The sequence below is a fragment of the Eschrichtius robustus genome, chromosome 7, assembly GCF_028021215.1.
Source record: "Eschrichtius robustus isolate mEscRob2 chromosome 7, mEscRob2.pri, whole genome shotgun sequence".
In the NCBI taxonomy this organism is placed as follows: Eukaryota; Metazoa; Chordata; class Mammalia; order Artiodactyla; family Eschrichtiidae; genus Eschrichtius; species Eschrichtius robustus.
This window is the reverse complement of record NC_090830.1, coordinates 138,643,475-138,659,425: the sequence shown is the minus strand read 5'-3', so window position 1 is coordinate 138,659,425 and position 15,951 is coordinate 138,643,475. Positions and strand designations below refer to the sequence as shown.

General features: G+C 59.1%; 1 protein-coding gene across 1 annotated transcript in view; it reads left to right on the top strand.

Moving 5' to 3' along the window:
• Window positions 1-15,951, top strand: part of STK32C (serine/threonine kinase 32C) — an 82,805-nt gene that overhangs the window by 44,850 nt on the left and 22,004 nt on the right. Inside the window, exon 2 of the mRNA XM_068549110.1 lies at window positions 2,267-2,322. Coding sequence (XP_068405211.1) covers window positions 2,267-2,322 — 56 coding nt within the window. The remainder of the gene's footprint in view (window positions 1-2,266; window positions 2,323-15,951) is intronic.

Below are 15,951 nucleotides of genomic sequence, written 5' to 3'. Positions count from 1 at the left end.
CGTGCGGGCCTCCTGTGCTTCTGACAAGGGAGGAAGGAGCCCAGGGGCCTCCAGGCGGCAACAAGCCGGGCCTTGGAGGAGACTGGGCAGGGGGGGTGGGGGTGGGGGTCCGGGGGGGTCCCTGGGCCCTGAGCCCTGAGCCACCCAGCAGAGCCTGTCTCCCCGCTGCCCACGAGGGCCTCCTCAGACCCCGCGGTCACATGGGTGCCAGTGGCAGAGGCCAGTCCCAGGTTGGCACGGGGACACTGTCCCTACAAGGACCGGGGCCACCCCGCCATCCACCTCTCTGGGAGTGGGAGCTTGTGCCGGGGTTACCTGGTCAGCCCGGCTGTGCTAGTGCAGGTTGACAAGTACGCGGCTTAGAGGGACCCCTGCGGTGTCCACCAGCACGTGGCCCTGCCACTGCTCACACGGGGCAGTGTCCTCCTGCTGTGCCGGTCTCGGCGCCTTTGTCACCTCTGGGTGCCAGGCTCCATCCCCAGACGGGAGGGGTGAGCCTCACTGGCGGGTGAAGACGCGCAGCTCCGGAGGAGGTGCTGTGCTGGGGTCTCGTGCTGGGCCCCCTCCTCCCTCACTTTCGCCCCACCCCACACGCACATGCACACGCACACGCACGCACGCACATGCATACACACGCACACACGTGCGCACATGCACATGCATACACACGCGCTCACATGCGCACACACGCACACGTGTGCACATGCACACACGCGCGCACGTGCACATGCGCACACACGCACACGCACATAGGCACCGCTGGAGACCGGCTTTCCCGTACCGTCTGGCAGAGACGTCGGCAGCGACTGCTGCAGGCAGCAGGGCCTCTGGGGTTCCTCTGACAGCCTGAGCAGTCCTAGCGCACGGGGCAGTCGCGGAGTGTATTTAGGTTTTCCCTGGGGAACGAGGCGGCACTGTAATAAGATAGCAGAACGGACAAGCCTCTCTGACTGTGTCGGGTGCAGCGGGGAGCACAGAGCCGCGTGGATGGAGGCCACGGTGCCCGAGTATCGGAGCGGCTTCGGGAGGCAAGCTCTGGGCTGGGTGGGCGCTGGGGACAGGGAGGCGGGGGCAGCCTGGGGCGGCCTCTTCACGGACTGTGCCCCCAGGTCTGTGCCCCATGGACCCGTGTGTCTCGGGCCTCCCACACCTGGTCACCACCCTAGACACCTGGCGGGTCACAGACCTGGGGGCACATGGACCTGGGGGCACAGACCTGGGGGAGACCTGGGGGATAGAGACTGGGGGGCCCAGACCTGGGGGCAGAGACCTGGGGGGCACATGGACCTGGGGGGCACAGACTGGGGGACACAGACCTTGTGGGGCACAGACCTTGTGGGCCACAGAGCTGGGGGATAGAGACCTGGGGGCATAGACCCAGGGGGTAGAGACCTGGGGGGCACAGACTGGGGGCACACACCTGGGGGGTAGAGACCTGGGGGCACAGACCTGGGGGCGCACAGACCTGGGGTCCCACAGGCCAGGCTGGCCCGGGCCTGGATAGAGACCCGATCCCCAGAGCAGTATGAGGGGAAACCTGCGTGGACGTCGTGAACCCCCGTGGCGTGTGTGCAGAGAGAGCGTCAGGTTGGAAACAGAGGTGGGAGCCCCGGAAAGCTGTCCACGCCCCCTCCCCTCCGCGGGGCTTCACGCTGACAGGCTGGTGTGCACTGCGGGAGCGTCCTTCAGCAGGGCTGTGGCAGTTAGAAGAGCTGCAGTTTCCCCGGGGTGGGGCTCACTGTCTGATTCTGTGAAGAAAGTCGGTAGAAATAAGGTGTCGAGTGGTTTTGCTCAGGCTGTGAATGGCCCCACTATCCATCCCGGGGCCCTTGCAGGCTCCCCTCACGTTGGTCCAGAGATGCCCGCAGGGCACAGCCCCGCCGAGACTCAGAGAGTGGGCCACTTATTTATGGGTCTTTGTGGGTTGGGGGCCGCTTTCACTGGGGGCTGCGGGGTGCCTGGGGCTGAGCTGAGCTGCCCTGTCTGATCGTGTCCTGTCTGTGGGCGGTGCGGCCTGGCCTCACCCCACAGTGAGCCCGGCAAGAGGGGCTGCACGGCCCGCAGGAACCCCCTCTGCCTCTGCTCAGGCCCGCCCTGCAGCGCCAGGCCCTGGGGGAGGTGGGCCGCCGAAGGGCTGCAGGGGCGCCCTGCAGTGTGGGAGGCTCCCCGCAGCGTAGGGGCACTCGGGGACTGCTCCAGCCGGGAGCTGTGGCGGGCACAGGGCCTTTCTGCCACCTCACCTGGCATCCCTCTGTTCTCTCTGCAGTGAACTTGGACCACTTCCAGATTCTCCGTGCCATTGGGAAGGGCAGCTTCGGCAAGGTAAGGCCAGCGGGCAGGGGGCCAAGGCTGGACAGCGGTGTGAGCGAGGCCGGCCCCAGCTGGGTCTGTGGGTGGAGGGTGTGGGTGTGCTTCCTGCCGAGCAGGCCGGTGACGCTGGGGCCGCGGGGTGGACTGTTGGCCGAGCTCCCCGCTGCTAGGGTTTCTTAGCCCAGGTCTTTGGGGGTCTTGTAGCTCAGCCAGGAGCTGAGGGTGCAGATGGCGTGGCCCCTGGGCTCTTCCAGGGCTCAGACCCTGACACCCTCACTCTCCATACCAAGGCCCATGTGCAGCAGAACAGCTTTCCTTAGGGACAGAGCCGGCTCGAGGTCTGAGAGGGAAGCGTTTTTTTATTTTTTTTATTTTTTTTTTTATGGCTGTGTTGGGTCTTGGTTTCTGTGCGAGGGCTTTCTCTAGTTGCGGCAAGCGGGGGCCACTCTTCATCGCGGTGCGCGGGCCTCTCACTGTCGCGGCCTCTCTTGTTGCGGAGCACAGGCTCCAGACACGCAGGCTCACGGGCCCAGTTGCTCCGTGGCATGCGGGATCCTCACAGACCAGGGCTCGAACCCGTGTCCCCTGCATTGGCAGGCAGATTCTCAACCACTGCGCCACCAGGGAAGCCCGGGAAGCGTTTTATATAGAAGCCGCTCGTGGTGTAGCTGATGCCCGGTGTCTGGAGCCGCCGTGACGCTCGGACACCATTGCTGCAGCTGGAGCCCAGAGGCCAGGCTTCACCTGTGCCCGCTCCTCCAGGTCAGGCAGGGGCAGGACCCATGGTGGGCGGCCGCGCTGCACTTCTCCAGAGAGACCCCCGGAGCCCATTCTCCACTTTGCTTCAGTTTCTCTCGGCCAGATCCGACTTCCTGATTGTCGCCTTGTCCTGCCTAGAGATGGGGGGTAATTACAACTCAAAGAGGCCTAACGAGCGCTCTGCAAAGGTTAAAATTAGCTCCCGGGACTCTGCCTTGCCAGGCCTGTTGTAGTGAATCACTTCTGAATGGACAGTTTCTTTTCAGCTCAGAGGCCTTGGCAGATGAGGCCTTTGCTCCCCTAGGCCCCACACAGATGTCTGGACGCCGTCTGTGTAAGCCCTGTAAGCCTTTTAAAGGGATTGCTGTGCTGCCACAGCAGACTACCAGGGTATTTGAATGCTGTTAATTATCTCCATCTCATTGTATCACAGTGAGTGCTGCCTTAGGTTACCAGGCCTGGGGTAATTATAGCCAGAGCAAATTAGCCCCTTTGCACAAATCCATTGAAATGCTGTGTGCATTAGGGAGAGAGTATTTTTAACATCTCTCGGAGTCAGGAGATGACTGAGGGACCTGGGCCTTTTGTTGATTGTGCAAAGATGGTCGATCCAAAGATGAAGTCCTTGGTTGGTGAGCTTGTCAGACGCTGGTGGCGCCTGAGACAGTCTCCGCCACCTGGCTTCTCCCACGGGAGCACCAGCGTGTGAGAGGCGAGGGGGGCAGGCAGGGTGGGGCTTAGGGGAAGGTGCCCCCCCCCCCCCCCGCCGGGGGAGAGGACACCAGCCGAGACTGGGTTTGGGAGGGATGGCTTATCCAGGGAGACATGGGTGTCATCCAGATGACTGGGAAATGGGCCGGGGAGGGAGGCTGGGAACTCTTGCGGCAAAGACTGACTGGGATGGGCGGCGCATTGCCCTGTCCCCACCCCCATCGCCCCCCAGGCTGGGCCCCCTGCACCCCTGCGAGGGGCTCGTCCTCCCCTCAGGTGCACAGCTGGGCAGCCCGCCCGACCCGCAGTGTCTGCAGACCCCAGGATTCTGGCTCCTCCGACCGTTCTTGGCTCTGAAAATCCAGCTGGCCACAGGGTCCCAGGAATGGGGCTCTTCAGAGTGGGGTGACAGGAGGAAGTGTGGGGTACTGCCAGGGTTTTATCTTCAGACGCAAGTTACGGTGTAATTGGAGGGCTGCTTCCTGCTCCGTAATTAGGCATCCAGGGGTCTCCGGGCTGCGGTTGCCGGTGCCGGGTGCCGGGTATGTGTCTGGAGTGTGGGCTCTGGTCCTTCGCTGCTCTCGGTGGCTGGGCGGTGACCCCATGAGGAGAGGGAGGATTTGGAGCCGGCTCCAGCGTGCACGGCGGGGCCGCGTGTGCACCTATTTACAGGTGGCCTTATTTCAGAGGGTGTGCACCGGCTCAGCCGTGCCCGGACGCCCAGTGAAGACTGGCTTTACGAACTGCTGGGGAGCCCCTCTCGGCCAAGTGGGTGTGAATGTTCAGCGGCCCACCGACGCCCCCCCCCGCACCCCCATGCACGGAGGCACAGTGGTTGGTGTGTGTGACGTGACCCGTCTGCCCCCAGCAAGGTGGCCATTGACCTCGTGGTTGCTCCACCCTTCAGGGCAGTGGCTCCTGGAGATGCATTATCCAGATTTGCTGTATCTGGTCCTTGGATACAAGACTGGATATTGTGTTTGGTTTTGTTTCCAATTTTTTATGGTGGTAAATTACACAGCACACGAAAGGCAAAGACCTGAACCATGTTTAACTGCACAGCTCAGTGGCATTAAGTACATCCCCACCGTCGTGCGGCCGTCGCCCCGCCATCTCCAGCCTGTGACACTGAAACCCTGCCCCCAGTCAACAACCCCCAGCCCCTCCCAAGTCCCCAGTTCTTGGAGAAATCGTATCCCAGGGTAGAGAGCTTTGTTCTCCAAGGCAGAGCGGAAGCTGGCGGCGGTCCGGCCCAGCAGCCACGAGTGGGGAGAACACACCCCCACTAGCCTGGGGGTGGACAGGGCTCTGTCCGTGGGCCTTCTGGGGCGTCGTGGCCACCTGACCCCGCGAGGAGGCTGGGACCGTCCTCAGAGCAGAGAGGCCGGGCCGAGTGACGCTGCTGACAGGACACTTCCGGCCCGCCCCCGTGCCCGTGCCCGCGCCCGTGCCCGTGCCCACGCAGCGCTGGCAGCTGGGAGGCTTCCCACGGCCCGTGTCCGTGCAGATGTGAGCCCCCAGCGGCGGGCCTCCTTGGGGGAGGGGCAGGTCAGCACCACAGGTGTAGTGGGGCTGTGGACCTCCATGGCGATGCCCGTGGCAGCCCTCGGCCAGGCATTGTGTGTCGTACCCGGAATCTCAGACTGCAGGTGACACGCTTAATTCAAGAGAGCTGAAAGGGGTGACAGATAAGAGCTAATGTCACCAGGGTGGGGAAGGGCAGGGGTGGGGAAGGCCCCCGAGGCGGCTGAGCTGGGCTGGGCTCCTGCCAGGGCTCATGGTCTCTGCCCACCCGGGCCCTCTCTCACCGGCTCAGCTCTGGATGACCTCCGAGCTCCACGGCCAGAGAGACAAGGGCTGCTGTCCTCCTGCCCTGGCCTGAGATGGCCCAGGGCAGCCCTCTGATTGGCTGGTGTGACCACGTGCTCCTGCCCTGCCCCACTCACTGTAGGCGGGGCGTGGGCTACAGGGATCCACAGCCATCGGTTACAAGCAGAAGGTGGGCAGGGGCCCCGGGGCGCTGCAGTTGGTCCCTGTGAGCTGGGCAGTCCCTACTTTGCCCTCACTGCCCCTGCCTGCCCAGAGCATTGGCTGGCGTAGCTGGGTCTTTTCCCAGCAGAAGCAGCGGCTGGCGGGGGTCGAAGACAGGGTTCATTCACAGGGGTGCGTGGAGTGGGGAGCCTGGCAGGTGGGGCCTCGGGCTCAGACCTTTGCCTTTGGGGGCCCTTCCCAGCCAGCCTCTCCTCCTCCCCTTTCCCTTCCTCCCCACCCCCGACCCCGCTCCCTGCCCCCTTCTCTACTTCCCAGCCTGGCCTGGCCTACTTCTCTCTCTGCCCCAGGCTCGAGGCTGCGCTGGGGAACCTCAGACCGGCCCCTGGGTCAGTGTTGGGGGCACCAGCCCCGTGGACCAAGCTGTAGGTCCCAGACCGCCACCTCTGCCACCTCCAGCGCACAGCCTGCCTACCCGCTGGGGCTGGCCTGTGGGGTCCTGCCTGCCTCTGCCCCATGTTCCGGGTCTGGCTCATTAAGAACCAAACTCCCAGAGGCCCGTTCCTCTGGAATTGCTCATGGCTTAGTCTCTGCTCAGTTCATGAGCACCCGGGCGGTTCCAGCCACAGGACTGAAGGGTCCTGTGGTTGGGGGGGCCCTCATGAGCATCCTGTGTTGGGGCGTCTCCTGCCCCACCCCAAGGCAGGCCCTCCTTGCTGCCCTAGAAACTTCCTTGAAAGGAACCCACCCTCAGGGTGAGGCAAGGCTGCCCTGCACTGTTACATCCACAAAGGCCGCCCTCAAATTTCTTTCTTCCACACGCGCCCCTGCCCCCTCCTTCCAGCTGTGGGTCCACCGGGGTTGAGGCCCCACCCCGTTCACAGCCCCTGCTCCCCTTCAATCCTTGGCTCTGAGAAGCCCCTAGCCCTGGGCCCTGAGATGACATGGACACAGCTCTCATGAAGCTCAGCGGCCCCTCGGCGCGCAGTGAGTGCCCAGCGGGGCCTGGAGCAGAGTCCTGGGCTTCCCCGGGGCCACGTGGGGACTGTGCACGGGGAACGGGCCCCCCTGGGAGGAGGGCAGGGCCACCTCCCCGCCCCTGACTCCAGCTGTGGCCTCACCGCCTGCCCTGGGGCCCAACCTATGAGCTGTGGCACCCTTGCTTTGCCCTTTCCTGGGGCCACCCTGGGGTGTGCGTCCCCCTCCTTGGCACCTGTCTCCCCAGCTGCGGCCCAGGTGAGCCTGACGTGTGGCTGCCCTCTGGGCCCCTCTGCTCGGGGCTGCCCTGCCCTCCACGTGCATGGCCTCGGGTCCCTGGCACCCGGGACTTATGGGGCCCCTGCTGGGGAGGGGGCCTGGGGAGCAAGGCTCTGCCTCCTTGTCTGGGGCCGTCGAAGGAACTGGAAGGTCCCAGGCAGTCCTTCAGGCTCCCCCGGCCTCCAGCTGCCCAGCCCGGGGCCTGTACTCAGCGGCTCCTGGGAATCAGGGTGCTTTTCAGGTGTGACGGGCATGAGCTCCCCGCCTCAGCTTGGGTCTCCCTAAGTTCTGTCCAGCTGGACGATATGGCTGCAGTTTATTCCAAGGCAGATCGTTTCGGTGGAATAATTAAGACTTGGAGAAAATCGGCCTATTTTTCTGTGGGTGTTGGTGATGGCCTAGCCCTCAAGCGCCGCGACCCACCCACCCCCCCCGTACCCCCCCCCCGTGTGTGTGTGTGTGTGTGTGCGCGCGTGTGTAAGTGTGTGTGTGTGCGCGCGCGTGTGCAGTGGGGCCTCCCCGCCAGCACTGCCAGCCAGGTTTGATTTGCATCCAGGAAACTGAATTCCAGCTCCGTGCTGCGCTATCACAGGATTACTGCGGGGCCTGTCGATGGGCGTTTGCTCCGAGCCCCCGACCCTCGTGGTCAGTGGTGTTTGCAGCCCAGTGCAGGGTCGCAGCCCCCCGGGCCCCTCTGGGACAGGCTCTGTTGAGGGGGCTCGCACGTGTGAACAGCGTGGCGGCAGCTTCCAGGACCACGCTGACCCCTGGGGCTGGGCCCCGCTCTGCTGTGTAAGTGGGCAGTGTCCCATGGCCCTTCTCTGGCCACGCAGCTCCTCCCGAAAGCCTGGACTCTCCCTAGGGCTCTGGTTACCTGAGGACACGGAAGGTGTGTTTCTACTTTTAGAGCAAACGCCTGTGGCTTCCCCACCTTTTTCCCGGCGGTGGGGCGGTGGGCTAGAGGTAAGAATCAAATATCCCGTCTCTCCAGATGGAACTTGCCCAGGAGCTACTCTAAGGACACCTGTGCCTCCTCGCTGCCCGCCCACCCTCCCCCATCTTCCCTCTCCTCCCCCTCCCTCCTTCCTTTCCTGCCAGCCTGGCCTCCCTCCTCCTCTGGCCCCCAGGCCCCATGCATCCTCCCTGGGTTCCCGGGAGGCCGTCGCGTCTGCCCGTGTCCACCCGGAGCTTTGTCTCACACTGGCCTTCGTTTACAACGATCGTTACTACTTTTACACTCAGAACAAAGAAAATATTCTGTTTTGGAAAAGAACTTCACTCCCTCTGGAATTTAACATTTTTCAGTCGGCAAGCTCGGCTGCTCTGTCCATCCGTCCGTCTGTCTGTCCTCAGGGGGCACTGCTGCCTGTCCTTTGCCCTCTGCGGCCTCTGCCCTGACTCAGGGACTCCATTTTGTTCTAACCCCCAGGCCTTCAGCGCGTCAGCGGCTGCCCGGCTCACGATCCTCCAAGACGTCCGCTGCTCTCGTGTATTTATTTTTCCAATTGAGCTTTCAAATAAATTTCGTCAAGATCAAAAAATAAGCTCACTGAAATTTGAGTAGGAATTGCATTTTAGGATTAAATGGGAGGAAAGTTGGTATCTTACCCCCTGGGGATCCTTCACATTTTGCCGTGTTTAGTATATATTTTTCTTATAGTTGTTTTATGTTCAGCTGTTATGTATTATCTTTTCTGTTACTGTGAATATGTTTTATTTTACAACTTTATTTCCGGTTTATTGGAAACGGTGGCTTCTGTCCCCCGGCCCGCTGCACGCCCCTCCACCCCCATTGCCCTCTGCCTGCCCTCAGCTGCTGAGGGCAGGGGCGGTGCTGGGTGCGGGATGTGGGTGGTCCCAGGTGTGGGCGGAGGGTGGTGGCCTGGCTTTGCCAGCTTGTGGATGATCCCTGCCAGGAATAGTGAGGCCCCCTCCTGCCTTAACCAGGGGCGTTTGGGGCTAAATGTGCTCCGAGCTGAGGGCGATGTGCTCCCATGATGCTGTCCGTGGGGCAGAGGTGGGTCTCCACTCTCGACTGGGGTCTGCAGAGCCCCCTAACAGTGGGCAGCCGGCCAGACCAGGCAGCATCAGGAAGTGAGTGTCGAGACATCTGATGGGCACAGCCCTGCAGGAGGAAAGGCTGGCTCCTGGGAGCGGGGGCGGGGCATCCCTTGGCAAGTCCCAGAGGCCCTGGCCCTGGATGCGGAGCTCTGCACAGTGGGCGGGACTTGGCGTTTGAGCAGGGGCGTCCAGGGCTCCGTCCTGCATTCCAGCCCCTCTGGCTCCCGGCGTCTTTTCTTGACTCTGGGTGGGGTCCTGCCCTCACTGGCCAGGCCTCCTCTCACCCACTGCTCTGCATACCCCACACCCCACGGCGCCCCTTTTTCCTCTCTCTGCATCTGCACAAAGGCTGGGCTGGAACTGACACAGGGGCTGCTTCTGGGGTGCCTGCCACAGTCAATGTTGGGGTAGGACGGCCTGGCCACCCTCTGCCCTCCCCCAGCCCAGGCCTGTCAGGAGGCCGTGGCTTCTGAGTCAGGACACTCGCTGTGAAATAAGGCAGGGATGGGGGCTATTCTCCAGCTGTGAGGCCCAGGGACCCTTTTCTGGTCGCCTGGGCCCAACCTGGGGGTGAGATGCTCATCCCTGGCCTCTTGCTCCTGCAGAAGGAGGGCTGGTTGGGTGATTATTTGGGGAGGGAAGGAAAGCACCAACCTCAGGGGATGAAGTGGCCAGAGCCCAGGCCCATGGCTTTGTGTTTCTCCAGTTTGTGGGGAAAGAAGTAAGATGATCCCAGCCATCCGAGGAGTCTCCTGCCCCCAGACCCTCGGGTGGACCTGGGGGATGGGGTGGGTGGGAGAGCAAGAGAGTGGTTGCAGGGAGGACAAGTACAGTCCTGGGGGCCCTCGGCCTTGCCTCTTTCCCTGGACCCTGTTCTCAGGGTACCCCAGTGATGCCACCTTGCCCAGCCTCCCCCCGCTGCCATCTGAGTGAGAAGCCTTTGCTTGCGATTGCTATGGCAACACCTCGGCGGGTGGCACACGATCAGCCCTCCTGAGCGCTGCTGTGACATCTTGCTGAGTTAACCCAGGAGGAGCTGCCTGGGGTTCCGTGCATCCCTTACGGCGGAAACGCTGTGGGGAGAGGGCAGCTGCGGCCGAGAGCGTGGAGGTGTCGGGTTCTGGGATTCGAACCTGGCTGTCGACAGCCACCGCCGGGGCTGCTGGGGACAGCTTTGCCTGCAGCCCGTCCTCAGCCCTGTGATCTCTGGTATTTACACTGGCGGCGAGTGCTGCGCTCTGGCCCTTGCCATCACCGTCCAGCTCCCTGACCAGGCTCGAAGCCCCTTCTCCTGAGATGTCCAGGCGCCGATCTGGACTCTGGATCTCAGAAACCTGTGCCTGCGTGCTGTGCCCCGGATGTTCGGCCCAGGCTCCACGTTCCCATCACACCCTCGACTGCGACCACACAGGTGGTCTCGGGGGGCCGTGGGCAGCATCGTTGAAGGCAAGCCGGCCTGCCGCCCACCCCCTCTGCCCGCCCCTGCCCACTGCCCACGCAGGGCAGGGCCAGTCCATGGCTGCAGCCCAAGCAGATGTCATGGATTTGTCCGCATTTTCAGAAAGCCCCGCCCCCAGACCTTCGAGCAGTGGTGTTTCTTGACTCCATTAGTTGGGACATACATTGGCTTGATATTAACTTTTTTAAAAAATTAGAGTAAAATACACATAACATAAAATTTACCACCTTTACCACTTTTAAGCATACAGTTCAGTGGCATTAGGTACATTCACATTGGTGTACAACCATCATCATCATCATCTCGGGAACTTTCTCATCGCCCCAAACAGAAACTCTGTCCCCATTAAACACTAACTCCCTACCCCCTCCCTGAGCCCCTGGTAACCTCAAATCTACTTTTCTATCTCTATGAATCTGGCTAATCTATGTATCTTACATAAGTGGAATCACACATTTTCACTGGCTTAACTCATTTAGCTTGATGTCCTCAAGGTTCATCCATGTTGTAACCTGTGTCAGAATCTCCTTCCTTTAGAGGCCGAATAGCATTCTATTACGTGGATGGACCACATTTTGCTTCTCTGCTCATCCATTGATGGACACTTGGATTCTTTCCACCTTTAGGTGAGTGTGAATCAGGCTGCTGTGAACCCGGGTGTACAAACATCTGCTTGGGTCCCTGCTTTCAATTCTCCTGGGTGCATACCCAGCGGTGGAATTGCTTGATCATATGGTGCCTTGTGATATTTTAATAGTAGAGCTTTAATTTCTGTTTAGATCTCTGTTTATTGGCCTATTCAGGATTTCAGCTTCTTTTATGCTCAATTTGGATAATTTTCTACGTTGCTCGGTTTTGTTCAGGTTTCTATTGTTTTCTCTAGCTGTGACTGTGAGACGGGGGTGGGGGTGATGCCCTCGGTTGGGATAGGGTCTTCTCCGCCGAGGCTCAGATGCAGGCGCCGGGTCTGGAGAACGTTTCCTGGACTGAGTTGACAAAATGTCCCCGTGGGACCAAAGGCCCAGGTCAGCCTGCCTGAGACCTCAGGGGGGTGGAGGCCTGGGTGTGCAATTAATGTTATGTTTTTACTTTGCTCTCATTTTTTAGAGATTACCTTTTATGTTAAATTTAATGATTATATAAGATACTTGCATGATGTCGGGTTAAAATCTATAAGACAAAATATAGCCTCGACTGCTGTTCCTTCTGTCCTGTTTCCGCCTTCCTCCTATGAATATCCCTTTTTTTTTTTTTGACATCTTTATTGGAGTATAATTGCTTTACAATGGTGTGTTAGTTTCTGCTTTATAACAAAGTGAATCAGCTATACATATACATATGTCCCCATATCTCTTCCCTCTTGCGTCTCCCTCCCTCCCTGAATATCCCTTTTGAAAAAGCTTGGTTTATATTTCCATTGGTTTATTTTTACTCTATTCACATGACCTGCTTCTTAAATGCCCAGTAGCCTGCTGTTCACACGCTCTCTACACTTTGCTTTTGACTTGACGGTGTTTCTGGAAGTCATGCTCTTCGTTCAGAACCACCCCAGCCCCTGCCCTTTGTAGCCGCACAACCTGCCACGGGGTGGGCGTGCTGACGAGCTCCCACGGCTGCAGCAACACAAACGCATCACCTGACAGTCGTGGAGTCAGAAGTCTAAGACGGGTCAGCCCTGGGCTAGAGTCACAGTGGGGCAGGGCGGGGCCCTCCTGCAGGTTCGGGGGAGCACCTATGTCCCGCCTTTTCCAGCTTCCGGAGGCGCCACGTTCCCGGGCTTGTGGCCCTGCGTTCCTGAGAGCTCTGCTCCTTTGTCACCTCTTCTCTGACCTCCCCCCCGCCACCTCCTCTGTCCCTTCGAAGGGCCCGGTGGTTACTCTGGGCCCACCTGGATCATCCAGAGAACCCCTACATCTCAACATCCTTCACGTACCCCCATCGGCAGGGTCCCTTAGCCACATGAGGTGTCACGTTCGCAGGGTCCAGGGGTTGGGACATGGGCATGTAGGCGCCCGTTGTCCTGCGACCACATGTGTTCCTGGTGAGTGTTAGGCTGCTTCCTAGCTTTGCGACCACAGGCGGGGCCGCGGGTATCATGCCTCACGCATGACCCAGCGCGTCTTCCGGTTGGTTCCTAGAAGCGGGCTGCGTGGGATGCAGGATGGATGCACGTGTGATGCTGCCAGACACGCCAGCCATCCGTGGGGCTCGCGCGCCCCTGGGCCCCTGCCCGGGGCTGCTGCCAGGGCTGGGCCTCCACCAGCCTGACAGGCGAGAAATGGCATCTTGCATTTCTTTTATGACAAGCAAGGTTGAGCATCTTTTTAAAATGTTAGAAGACCATTTTCACATGCTTTGCCCCTTTTTCTTTTGGGCTGATGGTCTTTTTTATTTTTAAAGCCTCATTATATATTAGTGATATTAACCTTTTATTTCTAAATGAGTTGCAAATATTTTCCCAGTTTATTATTTGTCTTTCAACTTTGTTTATGTGGGTTTTTTCCACGTAAAACATTTTTACTTGTATGTAGTCGTGTTTGTCAGTCTTCTTCCTTGTTGCTTTCAGATTTGGGGCCACAGGGAGGCGTCCCCCCTTCTAGCTATAGAGGACCCCATCCTGTTTCCTTCATCATGTCTGTGTTTCCTTAATCATGTTAAACCTATTATGCATTTGGAATTTATTCTGGCTTATAGTGTCACGAATGGATCACATTACATCTTTTCTTTATCTAGCTGTTCAGTTATCCCAACGCCATTTTTTCGTAAAAAGTCTCTTTTCTCTATAAATTTGAGACGCCGCCTTTGTTATGTACTAAGTATCCTTATGAAGTTGGGTCTGTTTCTGGATTTTCTCTCCTGCCCCTTGGCCTGCCTGCCTGTTCCGCTGTAGGACCGCACGTTATCACAGAAGGTTTATATAACACGCTCTAATACCTGATGGGACTCACGTCCCTGCTTTGCTCTTCTTTTAAAGTTTTCTTCTGGGTTATTTTTACTTGATTGTCTTTCCCTATGAATTATGTGACCCACTTGTCAGCTCCAGGGAAAAAAAAATCTGCCAAACGTGTAAACAGCGTTCAATTAAAATGAAAATTACCCCGCCATTTGTCACCAACTATTCCAGGCCTTGGAGGCAGCGCTGCGGCCAGTGGCATGTCACACGGAAAGCCTGGGGCTGCCCTGGTGCCCTGGGATCTGCAGACTTTATTCCTTTTCACGCTTAGATCTAATTCCATTTCCTCTTTGTCTGTTTGAAGTCGATTATGGGAGGACGCAGCTCAGAAGCCGAGACCAATTCCGTTTGAGGAAATGGTTTCGTGGGACCAGTGCTCTCAGCCTTGGAGGCTGCTCGTGAAACGCCAGAGGCTTTCCGGCCCTTCCTGCGACCACGCTGCTCTGTGTGAGCTGCGGCCGGGGCCCCTCTGCACCAAACCCCAGTGCTTTAAACGGCCGCTGATTGGAGCCTCTCCCGTCGGGGCCTCTGCGGAGCCCGCAGGCGCCGGGCCCACTCAGCCTCTTCCAGCTGGGCCGCTGGGGGCCTAAAGCCCTTTTCAGCTGCCCCGCCAGAGAGCGTTCGGGTGCCACTGACTCTAAGGGGAAGCCCAGCACCGGCTCAAACAAATGTGGGTGTGCCCGGCGGCCGTGGGCCTCCCCGGGCTGGTCTCGGCCGCCTGGGGCCGCGCTGGTGCCCGCCGGCCTGGGTGGGCCAGGCTGGTGAAGGAGCTCAGGGCTTGGGCTGCACTGGGGCCGCTTGGACGGGGAGGAGGGAGGGTGCCTGGGGGATGCCAGTGGGAGCCGGGCGGGCCAGTGCCCGCAGGCCTGGTCACGGACATTGGGAGGAAGCAGGATGTTCTCACGGCCGTGACAAAGCAGCACAACGGGGCGGCCTCCGACGACAGAGGTGTGTTCTCCCGTGGTCTGGAATGGAGGTGCCCGCGGGCTGGTCCCTCCTGGGGCTGGAGGGGAGGCCGGGTTTCCCCTCTCCTCCCCTAGGGTTTTCAGCCGGACCTGAGAATTAAAGTGACGTAAGGCAGAGGAACAGGAGAAAAGCATACACTTTTAATGTAAGTTCACGTTAAAAAGCATACACATTGTTTAACGTAAGTTTTGGGTGACGCCGGAGCCCTCGTATGGAAACAAAGACCCAGAGAAGAGGCAAAGCCTGAATGTTTCTGTGCTGGGTCGGACAAAGCGGCGACGTGGAAAGGTAACTAGAGTCCGTGGGAGGCCGAAGGAGGAGAAAAAATGCTTCAGCAAGGCCTGCTTGCGCAGAATTCTCTCGGCCTGGACTTCCCGTCCTGAGGATAAGATCATCCACGTGGGGTGATTCCCTGGTTGCAGAGAGAAGGGGGGGGGGGGCAGGTGCCCTCTTGCCCTGCTGCTTTGTGAGGGTCTTTGGCTGGAGGCGATCGTGGCCAGAGTGCACCTTTCAGGGTGTGTCCCACCGCCCTGATTCCCCCCAACACCCCCCGTCGGGAAGAGTCACAGCTGTGAACTGCTCCATGTCTCAGTGAGCCAGTTTCTCAGTCCTGAGAACAGCTCGGTTTAGTTAAGCAGTCGTGTCTCATCTTAGGAGGCGGTGTTGGAGGGCCTTCCCGCCGAAGTGAGGCCTTTGCGTGGTCTGAGCAATCAGCGTTTAATGGGAGGTACTTCTGTGGAAACAAAGGAAAAGCCAGCTGTCCAGCCGGGTCTGAGTCCAGAGGGTGGTCAGCTGGGGGCACTTCCAGGAGGGTGGTCTCTGTGCCTCCCTGGATGGGGGGGCAAGGGCAGGTGGTGGCAGTTCCGCTGCTTTTCCTGGGCCGCAGTTGGCCCGTGGCCATGGCGTCGGGTGAGCTCTGAGCAGCCCCCAGCCAGCACCATGGGGATGGTCCACGTGTAACCTGTGTGATTTCTCTGAAGTTTATACTAAGTCATCAAGCTTCAGCTTGTAGGGGAAGCTTTCATTTTTCGTGATTCCAGGTCAGAAATGTAGGAGAGAAATTGGAAATGTTAATTGCTGACAAAGAGACATGGCCGTTCGACACCCCACAGGGTGTGCTGTGCTTTTACTGAAACAGAGTTCTCTCCCTACAATCACCCCCATTCTTAATGGAGATAATTGAAGATTAATTTGTTTGCAAAATCAGTCTGGTTTCATTAAACTTGGCCTGATTATTGATATCAGTGCAGCAAGAGCAGATTGAACATGTAGGTCTTTTAAGTCTGCTTTGCTGGAACTTTTATAAGGAATTCCAGATTAGACTTTTAAAAGCCTCTCGAGGCAAAGAAGCCAAGCCAGCAACTTGTCACCAGACTGTACCTTCAGTACCCATGAATTTGGGTGCATTCCTCTCTTCTCGATGTCCCCAAAACATCCTGAGATCCCTGGACCTGCTAAGAAGTGACCTTTACTCACTTGTAAGGTC